Source organism: Odocoileus virginianus, chromosome 2 (genome assembly GCF_023699985.2).
Source record: "Odocoileus virginianus isolate 20LAN1187 ecotype Illinois chromosome 2, Ovbor_1.2, whole genome shotgun sequence".
NCBI classification, from domain to species: domain Eukaryota; kingdom Metazoa; phylum Chordata; class Mammalia; order Artiodactyla; family Cervidae; genus Odocoileus; species Odocoileus virginianus.
In genome coordinates, this window is record NC_069675.1 from 71,615,410 (window position 1) to 71,631,762 (window position 16,353).

The window sequence follows — 16,353 nt, forward strand, 5'->3', positions numbered from 1 at the left end:
CCAGTGACTGTCCTCCCCTTTTGTCCCACGCATGCACCACAGTCTCATAGCTGTTAGTGGTTTGATCCTACTCACATGGGATTTGGAGTTCTGGAGATTCTTTTTTACTTAGTTTTGTCTTAGATGTTATCCACCGAGTCTTTGAATGTTTCACCCTGGCTTCTCTGTTTTTAATGTTCAATTCAGGAAGATTTAAAAACCTGTGCTGTCACTTGCCGCTATCCTCTGTGTTAGTTACTGTGATGTAAAGTTATACTCTTCTTTTTTTTTTTTTCATTTATTTTTATTAGTTGGAGGTTAATTACTTTACAGTATTGTAATGGTTTTTGCCATACATTGACATGAATCAGCCATGGATTTACATGTGTTCCCCATCCCAATCCCCCCTCCTGCCTCCCTCCCCATCCCATCCCTCTGGGTCTTCCCAGTGCACCAGCCCTGAGCACTTGTCTCATGCATCCAACCTGGGCTGGTGATCTGTTTCACCCTTGATAGTATACTTGTTTCAATGCTGTTCTCTCAGAACATCCCACCCTCGCCTTCTCCCACAGAGTCTAAAATTCTGTCCTGTACATCTGTGTCTCTTTTTCTGTTTTGCATATGGGGTTATCGTTACCATCTTTCTAAATTCCATGTATATGCGTTAGTATACTGTATTGGTCTTTATCTTTCTGGCTTACTTCACTCTGTATAATGGGCTCCAGTTTCATCCATCTCATTATACTCTTCTGATAAGAATGAGGAGTTCTAAATAAGAAATTTGAGGGAGAGAAGTGAAGGTTTAGAAGTCACTGATGAAAAGAGGAAAGGGAACTCTTCAGGAGCCGGTGAGAATAAAGTGAGGGCAGAGCTGAGGCTGGGGGCCGTGTATTAGCAGTGGCGCCAGCCTATGTGAATGTGGGTTTTCCCCGGCTTTGCAGGTGTCACCCCAGATGAAGCCTCAGAGGACGCTGATAGTTGGATGAAGACTGTAATTAGGCTTGTTTGTCCAACTGAAGGACCAGAATATTAGGGGGCTGAGTGAGATAACTTTGGGGAGAGGAATTCCATTCCTGGGTATGAATGCAAATGAAACCAGAGTGAGGTTACTAAATTGGGAGACAGTGGAAAGGATCTAGGGACTTAATGTCTGTAATGAATCTAAAGAGAAATACAGTGGGAGGAACCATGTGAATGTACTGAAGGGAGACTTTTGTCAGAGCACAGGGTTTAAGATTTACTAGGTAGAATAGGTGTTTTAAAAAAGGTCTAATGTCAGGTGTGGTTTAATATATTTGATCCCTAATAAGCTCTTGGGCTTCCCAGGTGGCCCTAGTGGTAAAGAACCCTTCTACCAGTGCAGGAGACAGAAGAGACGCGGGTTAGATTCCTGGGTCAGGAAGATCCCTTGGAGGAGGAAATGGCAACCCACTCCAGTATTCTTGCCTGGAGAATCCCATGGACAGAGGAGCCTGACAGGCTATGCTCTTGAATTTCCAACTTCTTAAACAATGGCAAATCAGTAACATTACTCCAAAATCATATGTTGTCATAGTAGCTTAAGAGCCACCAGTAAAACCACAGGCTTAAGAGACTCTGGAACTGTTAATAAAAACAAAACAAAACAATACATGAATAGCCTGAATCATATGTCTGTGGCTATCTATATAGAACTTTCTAATGTTTTCATTATGGCAGCAAAGCAAAATTAATCTTGATATGAGATAGCATTATTTCTAAACATTTTGTATAGTTACTTTGTTTATAGCTTAAATTTCCTTAGGAAAGTATTGGAAATAGTTATAAATTTCTATTTTAGCATTTTAATAAGTGCAAAGTATTTTAACAAGTCTTTGCAAACAGAATGTTCTTTTAAAAGGAGATGTGACAATCCACAAGTAATGTTATACTTAAAATATTATGAAATAAAAGTTATTTGTGGTGGGAAGTCTCAAATTACTTCATATATTTAGAGGAAACATCAGTAAGCTGTCAGTTCTGTAGTTTACCATGGTTTAATAAAGACATTTCCTTAATAAGCTTGTTTTAAATGGAGTTTGTAGCAAAGAAAGAAATAATTGCCTATCACACTGTAAAAAATCAGTTTCACATCTTTGGAATGTTTCTTTACAAATAATTTCCACATTATTTGAACTTAAATATATATCCACAGAAACTAAAAAGCAAAAGATCTTCAAAAAGCTCTTTTTTACTCCCAGATATGTTCCAGATTTTATAACTAGAATTGGATGAAACTTGTCTCACCATTAACACAAATATTAATCTAAACAGATATTAAATAGAATATTTTTATGTTTTAATATAATCTAATGAGAATACTAGAATTAAGGTGAAAGTTTTGAATTTTAAATGTTGATGGGACAAATAATGGATATCTTTATTCTCTGCTGTAGCTTATTCGTTAAGAAGATTGTCAAACTGTTCAAGATTAATAAAGTGCAAAATGCCCAAGAGTAATTCCCGGAAATTGTCAGATCACGTTTTTACAACTGTCACTGAATATGAGGGTTGGGTATTTTAGTTGTGTAGAATGATTATTGTGAAATTATTTTCATTTTTTCAGTGTTTTTACAGTGCAGTGTAAGAGATGCAAAAGTCTTTTCGGAACTTAGAAAATTGCAGTAAAACATTTTGCTGTATTCAGAAAAAGGATTTTGTTGATTTCAAAGAACACTGATCTTACTCCTTCTACTACCATATAAAGGTATATCAATTTTTCTTAAATATTTTGAGAGTTCTAAACTAGAATTTGCTTTAGAATTTTTCATAATAATTCCTTTGCTTTCTGATGTGCTTCTCTCAAAGATGAGAGGCAGAATGTATTGACCTCAACATCCCATGTAACTATTTGAGCTTTTGTCATAGTTTAGTAGAGAAAAAGTTTTCCAGATTTGTGTGGTAGGTAAGTGAAATACACTTACTTGTGTAAGTTTGAAAACCACTACTTCATGTATCCACTTCAGTAAAATTATGACTGTCCCTGTGTTCTTGACACAGAAGTTCTGTCATAAAGAAACCTGTTTAACTTTGTTAAACCTAGCATTTTCCAAATTTATTTAATCTCAGAACCTTGCATATGTTTGTTTATAGCTGCATTGTTAATGGTTAAAATGAGGAAGGAAACCAAATGCCCGTCAACTGATAAATGGTTAAACAAAATATACCCATTTTTATATTCATTATTTGGAATATTATTTGGCCATAAAAAAGGAATGAAGTGCTAGTACCTACTACAACATGGGTGAATCTTGAGAACTCAATGGTAAGTGAAAGAAGCCAGAAATAAAAGACCATATATTGTGTGATTTGATTTATATGAAATGTCCATAATAGGCAAATCCATGAAACAAAAGGTAGGTTTGTAGTTGCCATGTGCTGGGAGTGGGGATAACAGAGAGTTATTGCTAATGGATATAGTTTTTTGGCAGGGGGAACAGAGAAAGATTTATTGCAGGACCATGCAAGGAGACAGGTGGCTTATGCTCCCAAACCCAAAACTCCCAGGCTTAATTTTTGAGATGATGAAAATGTTCTGCAAATAGATAGTGGTGATGGTTGCTTAACTCTGTGAATATTCCAAAAACCACTGAATTAGATACTTTAAAAGGGTGAATTTTTTCACATGCAAATTACATGTCAATAAAGCTGTTACTTTAAAAAGTAATCATAAAAGAGGCTGTAATAGCAACAACTAAGAAGTAAAGACTTAAAATAGGGCAGTAGTAGTAATAGAGAGGTAGGGTTTCCCTGGTGGCTCAGATGGTAAAGAATCTGCCTGCAATGTTGGAGACCAGAGTTGGATCCCTGGGTTGGGAAGATACCCTGAAGAAAGGAATGGCAACCCACTCCAGTATTCTTGCCTGGAGAATTCCATGGACAGAGGGGCCTGGCGAGCTGCAGTCCATGGGGTTGCAAATAGTCAGACACAACTGAGCAACTAACACTTTCACCAGGGAATGTAGGGGTTGAACTGAAGGGCTTGAAAGACTGATTTTTACTGCCAGGAATGCCAAGTCCCCAGGGCTTAAACCCTAAGGGGACAGGGCTGATGGATTCTGTGGTGTCTAGGTTTGCACTAGCAGTGTCTAGCTTCTCCAAGAGTGATGGAATTCTATATACATAGTAAGTAAAAACCTTTTAATAAAACTATTGCTTCTTTTGTCACCTGTAAACAGGGATGGATAAAGCAGAGCATAAAATTGTGGCCTTGCCTTTATACTTTTCGTAACTCAAAACATTTTTCATGCTGCCAATAGAATCTGCTGCCCCTACTCATCAAGGTTATGTGCCCTGTGGGAGAAATAGGAGGACATGGTCCCTGCCTGTAGAGAACATAGTGTTATTAGCCTGGTGTGATCCACTCAAGGGCTGTGCTCACCTGTCATGAGGAAAGATGCCCAAGAGACTTGCCAGGTGTTACCTAGAGGTCAGCAGAGCACGTGGATTGTAAATTTGAGAAGATGACAATAGATTTTTGGGCTGTCTAGTTTTTGCTATCATATGTAAAAGGTGGCTTCTTGGTCCTCATTTCAGGTCCTCAGGTCCTCATTTAGCAGTTTGACCTTCTATGCCTTGGGTGACAAGGTCATGGTGTACCCTCTGGGGTGGAGGATGGTGCAGCCAGTGCTAGCCCTGTTCTCCACTTTGCTTTACTCTCTCTGATTGGGGTTGGAACTCCTTAAGAGTTCACACAGAGTGAAGGCTCACAGGAGGAGTTTCAAATGAGCAGCAATAGTATCTTAGTTAGTGACTTTTTTCTTCCCCTAAACTCAAGTTTCCTATGTGAAACCATAGTCTTCTGTGGAGGAAGCCAGTGTGTTACGAGAATCTTTCCAGCCATTAAAAAAAAAAATGCTTCTAAAGAGGACTGGATCCAGCACAGAGCTAAATGTCCATCGTATTCACAGAATTCTCTGTTTTCTTAACACAGGTTTCTGAGGTAGCTTGGGAAGGAGGAAGGAGCCTTAGTCTTGGGGCCATAATAGCCACACAGTTCCAGACAGACTTGAGGAGGCAGTGTGATGTAGTACAACCTCTCTGGAGGCCTTCTGAGCGGGGTTTGAATACTGACATGCCTTAGACTGACTCTACATCATGTCTGGAACCTGTGGTCTCACTGTCAGCAGGGATAACCATCCTCTGTAGGACTATGATGAGTGTCAAATATAATAGTGTATGGACAACACCTGGGGCCTAACTGTTAATGCACAAGTCACTCAACTTTTTTGAGATTGTTTCCTCTTAAAGAAAGAAGATGAAGCCCTATGCCTTTTTGGGTAATTGAGAGGATAACATGAGATAATGGATGCAATTATGTTATAAAATATATAATTAGAGAAGATCTTCACAAGGACCTTGGTAACCTATTCCAGAGTTTTGCACAAATAGATGTTTTCTTTTGTTGAACTAGAATTTTTTCTTCTTTATTATTGTCTTTTTCATCTTCCTTGACTTTCCAAGAACACAGAGAAGTGTTGATGTTCATTAGTTTTATGAAAATTTTCATGTACTGAAAGATATAATCCATTGACCTCTAGCCTTTAGGTTTAAAAAAACAAAACAGTCTTGATTATTACTGGAAATCTATTTTCTTATTTACAATGCTTTGTTACACTGTCCTGAACCCTTTCTAAATTCTCCATTGTTTATGATGTCCAAGATAAGAATGATCTTTGAGAATTTCTCAGGCTAAATATAGGAGAAAGATTATTTTCTGTCCTTCATTCCTCATTAAAAATATACATGTATATCTATATCTTTATTATAAAAATAAGGTCATCACTTTATATACATTTTGGAAAAGAGAAAGAAAATTGTCCACAATTCCATCAGCTCAATGAATAGTAGTTTTATGACTATACATCTGGTCATTTTAATATACATATTTTACATATTTTTGTGTATATGTATATAGCTTATATATTATTATATACTTATGTAATGATAGTCATATACAAATATGAATCTTGCTCCCCCCCTTCTATAGGGCTTCCCTCATAGCTCACTTGGTAAAGAATCTGCCTGCAATGCAGGAGACCCCGGTTCTGTTCCTGGGTTGGGAAGATATGCTGGAGAAGGGATAGGCTACCACTTCAGTATTCTCGGGCTTCCCTTTTGGCTCAGCTGATAAAGAATCTGCCTGCAATGAGGGAGACCTGGGTTCGATCTCTGGGTTGGGAAGACCCTTGGAGAAGGGAAAGGCTACCCACTCCAGTATTCTGACCTGGAGGATACCATGGATTGTAAAGTCCATGGAGTCACAAAGAGTTGGACATGACTAAGCAGCTTTCACTTTCACTTTCCCCCCTTCTAATGTTTTCTATATTGCAGCTACTGTCTAGTAGAATTATGAGGATTCAGTGCTTTAAGTGCTCAGTATGGTGTCTGGCATATAGTTAGCATCAATAAATGAGAGCTAGTTGTTACATGACCTTTTCCATGGTTCACATTATTTCCTGATGGATGCCCAGAAATGGATTTACGGGTCAGGTACTCTTTAGGCTCTTGATACATGTCATCAGCCGTGCTACTAAGAGCCATTTTAGGTTACGAAGCCCTTGGTGCTACCCAGGAGTTCCACTGCTCTTCACCCGCCCCCCCCTCACCCCTGCCATTTTTTTAAGGTTTGGGAAGCTAATTTAGTAAGTAAAGATGTGACCTCATTATTTAAGTTTCATTATTTAATAATTATCAATGTTGAACTTTTTTATTATATGTTTCCTCTTTGCAAGGTCTATTCATGACCTATTTAACAGTTGGAATCACTCAACAGTTTCTAATTGAATCACATGGGTTTTTTAATAAAGATATTAATCTTTTGTCAAATGGACTGCAAATATTTTTCCTGTTTTCTTCTCATTTCAGCTTTGAATTTTTAAAGTTCAAACACACACAAACACACACACACACACACACACACACACTGTGATCCATTTCCTGTCTGTGGCTGTCACAATAAATTTCCTCACCATCCATGCCAGGTCTGATGGTAAGAGACTCTCCCCATGGTTACAAGGACGCCTGATACAGCAGATACACATGTCTTTCATGGTAAGTACACAGACTCTTCATAGACCCAGAGAAAATATTTCCTTTGATTTAGGCAAATAAAGTAGAGAAGGAAAGAGGTAACAAACTATTGCTTGGTTTTTATAATGGTTTATCATTTCAGCTCTTCATAATTGGGATCTGCCAGATATTCTCCATCCTTTCTTTCCTCTAGGACTGATGTTGCTGAGGGACCAGGGCAGGTATTTTTGGCAAGTGTATGGTCCACTCATCATAAGCTGTCAGCTGAGTTCTCTGAGGACTCCCAGATCACCTATCCCAGCTCACCTTCTTCCAAATTTTTTTTTCTTGCAAGGAGACACTAGGTCTTGGTGAGATTTGGGGATTAAGGGTGTGGGGTTCTTCATGTGGGTGAAATGCTAGTAAATCTGCCTTCTCCTACTAATCCATTAAATCTAGACATTTTCTCTGTAAGAGAGGGAGCAATCCTGTCTGGTGCTCTACACTTTCGCCCTGGGCTTTGTGTGGGTGTCCTTAGTAGAGCAAAGTCAGTCTATTCAACAGATTAGAGAACAGCCTATGATAGGACTGAAGAAGGCAGGGAGGCCACCTTGACTGGATTTTAGGATAGAAGGCACAGCTTGTTCTTCCTGGAGGAGGTGTAACGTATCTCAGGCTGATGAAGTGGAGTTGCCATGTGGATTTGGCACAGTCCTCCAAAAGGGTCTCAGGCACAGGAGTCAGACCAGGGGAAAGCTAACCTTGAAGCTTTGAGTTGCACAGGTGTAACAAGAGCACTTAAACTGGGGACTTCTCTGGTGGTCGGAGGTTAAGATACCCTGCTCTCAGTGCAGAGGTGGTGGGTTCAATCTCTGGTCAGGAAATTAAGGACCCCACAGGCAGTACAGCAAAAAAAAAAAAAAAAAAAAAGCATTTAAACTGAAGGGAGATCCTGAGAGTCAGTGCTAGAGTGTTTGCAAGTCTCTTTCAACTTAGACTTTAATTGTCCTTGATTCTTGACTTTCAGCTCTATACATTCCCTCGCTAAGGAGTCCTATCCTTTCTGATCACCAAGATCTGCATTTGAGTCTGTGGCAGAGCCCAAACAGCTGTTAGGAGAGGCAACACAGGCCTGCATGGGGTTGCTCATCTTGGGGTCAAGGATGGTGGCACACAGAGGCATTCCATTGGCTTCCAAGTCTAGATCTATAAATATATTTATTATAATATAACAAGAACTTAACAATAAACATATACTATGTACAATACCATTACAGAGAACCCTGTTTTATATCATTCACAGAAATAGCCAGTTTTGCTCCAGTGTGATAGATGAGGAGAGAAACGGGATTTCAATGTCATCTGTGTTGAGTCTCGCTGACCACTAGCACCTCCTTTGGAGGCAGACGCACACCAACGCTGACATCCGCCCTGCCCCAGGCAGTTAGACACTTGTGCTCCAGTCCTTGGGTTCACACTTGCACCCTGTTTGACATAAATACTTTAAATGACATACAACGTATGTAGTTTTGTGCTTATTACTTTTTTAAAAGAATAAATAATATTAAAAACTGCATAACGAAGCTCGGTATCTTGTCCAAGTGGGAGCCACACTTGTAGTGCGAGAAGTTGATGCCCAACACTGGGACCTTGTGTCATCAAATACTGAAAGATGGAACGCGTGTCCTGTCCTTTTCCCCTTAGAAATGGTTTTCACGATGAGATGACGGCAAGTCGACTTCCCAGATATAAAAATGGTAAATGTGTATTTGGTACCAACTTCGACTCAACAGCGCAGCAGTGGCGGCCGCATCCTTCATGCCCTGGAATGGAAACTGGTCACCGTGTGAGGTTTGAGGGTCTGAGGACTAGTGGGAAGGCCTTTCTCTGTGAGCCACGGGGTGGCCTTCTCTCAGGGCTCCCCTTGCTTGGGTTAAGATGCTACTAGAAGAGTGGTTCTGCTCTTACCTGTCAGGCTTTGCCTGTCATGGCTCGTCTGAGAAGGCTGTCCCCATCCTGAGAGCTCTTTGTGGCAGGTGCCTTAATATATAGCTATAAATATCAAAAATAGTCTCCTGTGCTTTGTAGACATGTATTCTCCCTCCTTCCCTTCCAGCCTGGCCCGGGTCCTCAGCTTTACCTCATGGAGGGAGCTGGCCTGGTGTTGAGAGCCAGAACCGGTTACCTTCTGGAACAGTCGTCTTTCCTTGACAATGCCTCCATGAGGCATGGCTTTTACAGGGCTGTCTGGGAGTTACTTTTTCTAAAAATAAAATGGGGCTTTCACCACCCCAGCCACCCAGGAGAGATCCTCTATTCTGCACATAGAAAAATTGGAGCAAATGCCCCACTCTGGCACTACCTACAAAGAGCTTTGGGAATTCCCACATTATCCCTCTTGAGACCGCCTCCTTCTCTTGGTACTTAAAAATAGCCTTTTTGTTTATCAAGAAAATGCCTTGGAAATCTAAATAATTCATACTGGATAAGAGAAAGCTAGCACAATCACCTTGTCCTTCTCCAGCAAAAACATGGTAGAAAACCCTGTGAAGGGACAGACGGCTGTCCCCAGCTCTCCCCACGGCAGCCCTGCCCCAGTCACATCGGGCTCCATGTGGTGGCTGGACTTATCGACCCAGTGGGGACTGGCGGCCTCCTTGGCCTCGTGTCCCCGTAACATAGTATTGTCCCTTGTTTTCCCTTGGCCACTGAAAGTGTAGATTGGTTAAAAACAAAAGTAGGAATCAAAGTGGTAAGGACACTTTGATCTTATTCCAAAAGAGCCTGACGTCTAATATTGTCAGAGGATGACTGATCTATGGTTGGCTGGGGGTCAAGCTTGCTCTGCAGGAAGGAAAAGACAGCTGCTCTCTCCCAGCTGGAAAGTTATGTGAGACTCCATTGCACGGGGCCGAGCGAGCACCTCCGTTCAGAGCAAGTGCCCCTGCGGGAGTGCCAAGGCCCTGCTCGCTCGCTGGGAGGGTTGTGGTTCCTGCTGCCTGGAGGCCACTCCTTCTTGTCCCCCCAAAGGCGAGGATGATTTCCTACATTCAATGTAGAGAGTATTCAAAATGTTGAGCGCAGTGAGTTCCTTGATTGGGTTGGTTGGCCTCTTATCGGTGTTGCTGAAAGTCGATCTTTGTGAGTAGCATTTGCCTCACCAGACATGTCCACAGTCTCGGTGTGGCCTTTCCGCTGATGTCAGCCGCTTTGGATATATTTCTTTATCACAACACAGCCGTGTCTGAACACGGGGCAGGGCATGTGGGGGAGGAGGGTCCACGTGTTGGTTGCAGGCTCATAGGCTTCCATGTTACCCAGGGCTGGCCCCTCACTGCTAACAATGCCTCCGGTTGCATAAATCTTGCCGTCGAGCACCACGGCGCTGTCAGAGAAAGCGGGGAGAGACTTAGCCACTGGGGATTCCCCCTGGGACCAGGAGAGCCCTGTCCTGTTGCTGGCTGCCTCTCCCCTTTTGCAAAAGTCCTATGGGATCTTGGGGACTTGCCTGGTGGTCCAGTTGCTAAGGCTCCATGCTCCCAAATGTGGGGGACCCAGTTTCAATCCCTGGCCAGGGAACTAGATTCCACATACTGCAACTGAAGACCCTGCATGATGCAAGGAAGATTGAAGATCCTTGCATGCTGCAAGTAAGACCTGATGCAGCCAAGTAAATAAATGAGTAAAAATAAATAAATTTTAAGAAGAAAAAGTCCTATGGGATCTTGCTGCTCTTCTTTGCCCTCTGACCTCAGCTGGTGGAAGAAAAACACCTCTCCTCCAGGACCAATCAGGATGCCACGCTATACTACCCTCTGGCTGTGGGTGACACTGATGCCTACTGGGTGGCCCAGGGCCTGTTCATCTGACTCAGATTGGCTGGGAGACTCTATATACAGGTACTTGGCTCAGGTCATGGGTCTCTACACAGCATCTTGTTGGTGTTGCCAGGACAGAGCCTTCCTACGACTCAAATCCAGCTGGAAACATGACTCACCAGAATGGTAGCAGACAGGGTGTAAGGAACTAAACCATAACTGAGTATGGGCTACTCGAATAGGAATTTCACCCTGGCTGAGGGGCTCAGAGTCAAAGCTTGATGCTGTGATTCCTTCACACGTGTGACCTTGTGCTGCTGCACGTGGCCACTGGGGCCCAGTGTGCTCCCGGCATCACCACGGTGGCCCAGGTGCCTACCCTGTGCCACACTCACTGGCTGGGTCCTGCTGTCTTGGATGGCTCCCTGCTCTTCTGCACTGTCTCCCTTACTGCGAATCTCAGCTACCCCTTCACACAGATGGCTACACCTGTGCTTCTAGTCCAAGTTCTCTCATCTCAGCTAATGGCTGTTTCTCTTGGCCATCCCCTGACATCGAGCAGATGCACTTCCTAAGTCACCACCCATTTCTGAAAGCCTGAGAGCCTTGACACAACCTGTGTGTCTATATTTCTTCCCAGATTCTGAAGCTCCCAGACTTCTCACAGCTCTGTGCTGTCTTGGGCCCTTCACACTTCTTCCCCTGTGGCATATCCTTTCCTTGCTTCCAGTGCAAGACTTGGCTTAAGTCCCTCCTCAGGCATCATCTCTCCACGCCCACTTTTACTCTCAGGTGAGGCATGGGAGTCCCCCCACCCACAAGGGGTGCCCACACCCTGGTTGTCTTGATCACAGGACAATATTGTCAGAGTTACCATGGACATGGCCACCGTGTAGTATGTGAAAGAGGGCTCAAGAACCGTGACATTGTCATACTAACAGGAACTTGGCACTCATCTGGTCCAAGGGCCCATTTATAGCTAGAACTTCCCCAGAGAGAGGACATTATTTCCCTGAGGTCACATAATATGTTAGCGGTGAACTGTCACTTTCCTGGCCATGCCACACAGTGGGCACTCAGAAATGCTGTTCCCGCACTGAGGACCAGGGGTCACCTCTAGGAGTCTTCAGGAAGGCTTTGTATTGAAAGGCTGCAAATGGAGTCTCTGGGACCCTTTCAGTTTCCTTATTCCTCTTAGTCTGGGAAAGGATGGTGCTGGAAGAGTACAGCGTGTACCTCACTGCCCAGAATGCTTAAGTTTGGGACCAGAGCATCCGAGGAACTAGGCCACACCCTGACCTCTGCCTCTCTCTTCCTGCGGGGTGGTCTGGTCTGGGTGTGTTTCTGCCCAGGCAGCTTTGGGGCTCCGGAGCAGCCATGCCTTGTGCCTCACTGGGTCCAGCTCTAAAGATCCACTAGGATCATACACGTTGTCAGGGCATAAATCGCCATCATCCTATGTAGGGTATCCATAGCTTGGGCTGGGCACTACCTCTCATCTGACCCAGAAGGCAGGCCTGGGGGAGGGCAAACCTCACAATACCACCCTCTCCTCTCGCTGAGAGAAGGTGAGGCCTTAAGGACCCAGGGCTGTTGGAAGCCTTTCCTGTTCAGCTTTGAGGAGGGGTGGTCTGCAGGAGCCCAGGGTTTAGGCTTCTGGGCCAGGGGCTGCCCTGGGGCGCTTCCCTCTCTGCTCTGCATGAACACCCACACCCATGGTGCTGCTCTGGCCTGGGCACCGCCTGGGTCACAGGATGGTGGTCCATCATCTGCGCCAACCCCTCCTGCGTTCCCTCCCCCTGACTTCCTTCCTTCCTGTCCCCTCACCTGCAGAACTGGCGAGAGTGATTCATGTTGGGGCCGGCCTTGATGTTCCCTTTGTCTGGGTCGTAGATGGTGGTGGCTCTGGCATAAGCCCCACCCAGGATGAAAACGAAGCCGTTGAGGGTGACGGCCGGAGCGTACTTGTTGTCTGCCGGGAGAGCAGGGCAAGGGACAGATCAGGGTCCTCTGCTGGGCCTGCAGAGACCTCCAGCATTACTGGGTAGCCTGAGGACTGGGCTGGGGCCAGGAGGCAGCTGGCACGGGCCAACTGGCCCTTTGTCTGGGTAGTGGGAGCTGCAGCTGCACCTAGGTTGGGGTTCACCTCCCCACATTCCCCTTTTGTCCCCCAGCCCAGACTTGGGTTTGCAGAACCCTTGGGCTAAGCTGGCCACCTGGGCTTGGGATATTGAGACTGAATAAATTAATGGGGTGGGGCTGCTGCCCTGGTTCTGGGCCGAGGAGACAACTGGTTCTCACCAATCATTGGGGACTCGATGAAACTCCACGTGTTGGTCTGTGGGACGTAAGATTGGAGGACGCCTGCAGCTCGGCCTGCCTCATTCACGCCCCCAAACACATAGATCTTCCCACCACACACGGTGGCTGCTGCTGAGTGCACTGCCTTGGGCAGAGGGGCTACCGCCTCCCATTGGTTGGTGATGGTGTCGTACCTGTTGAGAGAGGAGAATAGGTGCCCAGAATCAGAGATGGGTCTTGTGCAGGGCAGGGGCCCCAACCAAGGCAGCAGACATGGGGGAGCCCCACCGCCTTCTTTCTGCCCTGGGTGTAACTGGAAATCACATAGTTAGGGGCACTTGGGATGAGTCACTCAAGACCACCCAGGAATTTGCCCAACCCAGCCCTCTCTGCCTTCCTCCTGAACCTCAGGGAGCTCTTGTCTGTCTGTCAAAAGCTCTGTGCAGACTTTTGTCTTCCTTTGTTTACTCACACTGGGCTCCCCAGCTTCCAGGCCCACTCAGCCCTGCTCTTTTCTTCCCCAGTCCTGCACTGGGCATCTCCCATGGACTGAAATATACCCACCTGTGGACTGAAAACTGGGGAAATAGTGGCCTGGCCCAAAGAAGGAGGTGGGAACAGAAGGAGAGGAGAACTGAGACAGTCCAGCATGAATCACTGTCTTAGTTTGGGGAGTTGCCTAGGATGCCTACTACTCATGGGACAGGGAACCAAAGTTGGGAGAGTTTGGGAAGGAGGATGAGTTTGGCTTTTATTCCTGAGGAGTTTAAAGTATCTGCAGGTAGCAATTTGGGGATGTGCAGGGGCAATTGGTATTTTGGTCTTGATCAAATATTCAGCTTTGGGATCATCAGCATGTAAATGGAAACTGAAGGCAAGGAGGTTCACAGAGAATATGGGGTGAAGATGGGCTGAGGACACTGGGGAGATGCCATCCTATAGAGGGGGTCTGAGAGGGGTCTGAGAGGAATGGTGGTGTGACAGGAGACAAAGCTGCAGCATGGAGGATGTGATGGGAGATCAGGAAGTCTCCAGCAGGTCACCGGTGGTGTGTCAAGGGCACATTATGTGAAACAGGAAGTGCAGGGTTATTTGTGTATGGAGGAGGGAGCGGGAAGCCAGGCAGTGGAAATGGCTGGTGGAGACATCTCTTGGGTGAAACTTCGTTGGGAAGATGGGCCAAGAATGTGGGACTTAGAAGGGACTGCTAAGAGGTATTGTCTGTGATATGCTGATAAATTATAAAAGCTAGTTCTCCAGGGAAGAAAGTCCTGATGTGTAGCCTTTGCTGATTTCTGTGATGTTAATTCATGACAGATTTCAGGCTACCAATAGGACATCACTGACTGTGAGGCTGGGAAGAGCAACCCAGTAGCACCCCAGCATGCAGAATCTCCTTCACGTTCAGATGCAGTGGACACATAGAGTACAGGCAGTTGGTAAAATGGAGTAAAAAATTAGATAGTGATGAGTTTTGAGTCTGAATTGCCTTTGTTTTTAAATTAATTCTAAGTTTATAAGACAAGTTTTATTTTAAAATTTTATTTATTTGCCACATGGCTTGTGGGTTTGCAGGATCTTAGTTCCCTGACCAGGGATTGAACCTATGCCCTCAGCAGTGAAAGCATGGAGTCCTAACAACTGGACCACCAGGGAATTCCCTGTATGACTTAATTTTTAATAATATTTGTAGCAGATAATATTGACATGCAGAGTTCCTGAAGATTTAGGCATGGGCTCCCATGAACCAGTATGACCAGCTCCAGCACAGCACGGGTTTTGTTTTACTTTTGGAGGGGAAGGTTTAATTGTGTTTACATGATAATAAGAAGGAGCCAAGTGGATAATGAAAGATGACTTATATATGAGAGAAAGGGGAGAGCTGATGATCAGGGGCTCCTGGTACCTGGATACAGATTGGATCCAGAGTGGAAAGGAAAGTGGTGGCCATTTAGGCATGAGCGAGGAAGGCAAGGATGGCATGAGTGTAAAGGTAGATGCAAGAGTGATGGCAGGAAGAGGATAGAGTTCTTGATTGATGGCTCCAATTTCTCTATGAAGCAGGAGTAAAGTATTGAAGGAGTCTGCAGGGTCAGAGCCTTGAGGAGAGAAATGAAGGTGGGAGACACACACTCTAGAGAGTGGGAGAAGTGGTTGACAAGGAAAACTCGAAAAGATGCCCTGTACCATGAAGATCCAGTAGATTGGAAGATTTCAATACATAGTGGAGCTAGACTCCAAGATCATGGGATTTTCTCATGCAATCAGCTCTAGGGGCAGGTGTGGAAATGGTAGAGGGTTGGACTGAACACATCTGCAGGATGTCTGGTGCAGGACAAAGTGGCAAATTCAGAGGATGGAGACGTGATGGAATGTGAGTTCCAGGCAGGATGGGGGAAACCATGAGAATAGGTAGCAGCTGATGGCAAGAGTAGACTTGGTGTTGAGCAGACTGGCCACTGAACTGGGATCGGTGAGGTCTTTCTTCCTGGGGCAGCTGTGTCTATCCGTTGTTCCCTGAGGGCTGCTCTCACAAACATTCTCTCTGGATCTTTCATTCACAGCTCACCATGCTGTTCACTGTGCTTTCGAGGGCTCTGGACCCAAGGCGGGACCTCCATCATGGGCTTGCTGCACTGCCACATGGGATTCCCCCGGCACACCTTTCCTGGGAGGCACACTTTTCCTTGTGAGCCTCCTGGGGGCATGAGTCATCGCACAGTCACAGCTTGGGGACCCAGGAAGATGGTCTTTCCTCGCAGGCGCCCCTGGCTGTGGAGACATCCAGCTTGCACAGACTTTGGGATTTGAGAAGAGGCTCCAGCACCTTGAAGGGCAGCAAGAGCTGATTCAACGAGGCCCCAAAAAATGATATGTGGCTGATAGGAGATGGAATAAATAGGAGATATGCCTTTTGGGACAGTGTCAGAAGTTTGGATATCTGTTTTTTAAGTCAATGTGGCAGAGATCCAAAGGGCTCCTGCACAAGGAGCTGGGAGACAGTGGAAGGTGATGTGGCTGTTAGTCTTCAGGTTTTTGGTACGATGGCACCTTCCGCCAAATGCAATGGTCTCGTTATTCCAAGTGGCTGATTGCCAAGCCACCAGCCCTCCATCAGCTCAATCTGTCAGCTTCCTGCTTGGGAAGGATATGCTAATGACATGCAAATGACCCTGCGGAGTGAGGCGCTCGACTATCATTTATCCAGTAACCACAGCTACCGCAA

The 16,353-nt window shown here is 45.0% G+C and overlaps 1 protein-coding gene and 1 long non-coding RNA gene across 5 annotated transcripts in view; one reads left to right on the forward strand and one right to left on the reverse strand.

Annotated features, from left to right (window-relative positions):
• Nucleotides 1–2,711: 2,711 nt before the first annotated feature.
• Nucleotides 2,712–8,526, forward strand: LOC139029904 (uncharacterized). Its single transcript, XR_011482190.1, has 3 exons — nucleotides 2,712–7,050; nucleotides 7,223–7,379; nucleotides 8,312–8,526. It is a non-coding gene; the product is annotated as an uncharacterized lncRNA (long non-coding RNA).
• KLHL29 (kelch like family member 29) overlaps nucleotides 8,208–16,353 on the reverse strand; it is a 327,911-nt gene continuing 319,765 nt past the window's right edge. For all 4 annotated transcript variants that reach the window (XM_070451134.1, XM_020910712.2, XM_070451132.1 and 1 more), the window contains exons 12-14: nucleotides 13,128–13,321; nucleotides 12,654–12,798; nucleotides 8,208–10,393 (exon numbers count right to left, since the gene is read on the reverse strand). In XM_070451134.1, coding sequence (XP_070307235.1) covers nucleotides 10,210–10,393; nucleotides 12,654–12,798; nucleotides 13,128–13,321 — 523 coding nt within the window. In that variant the 3' untranslated portion in view covers nucleotides 8,208–10,209. The remainder of the gene's footprint in view (nucleotides 10,394–12,653; nucleotides 12,799–13,127; nucleotides 13,322–16,353) is intronic.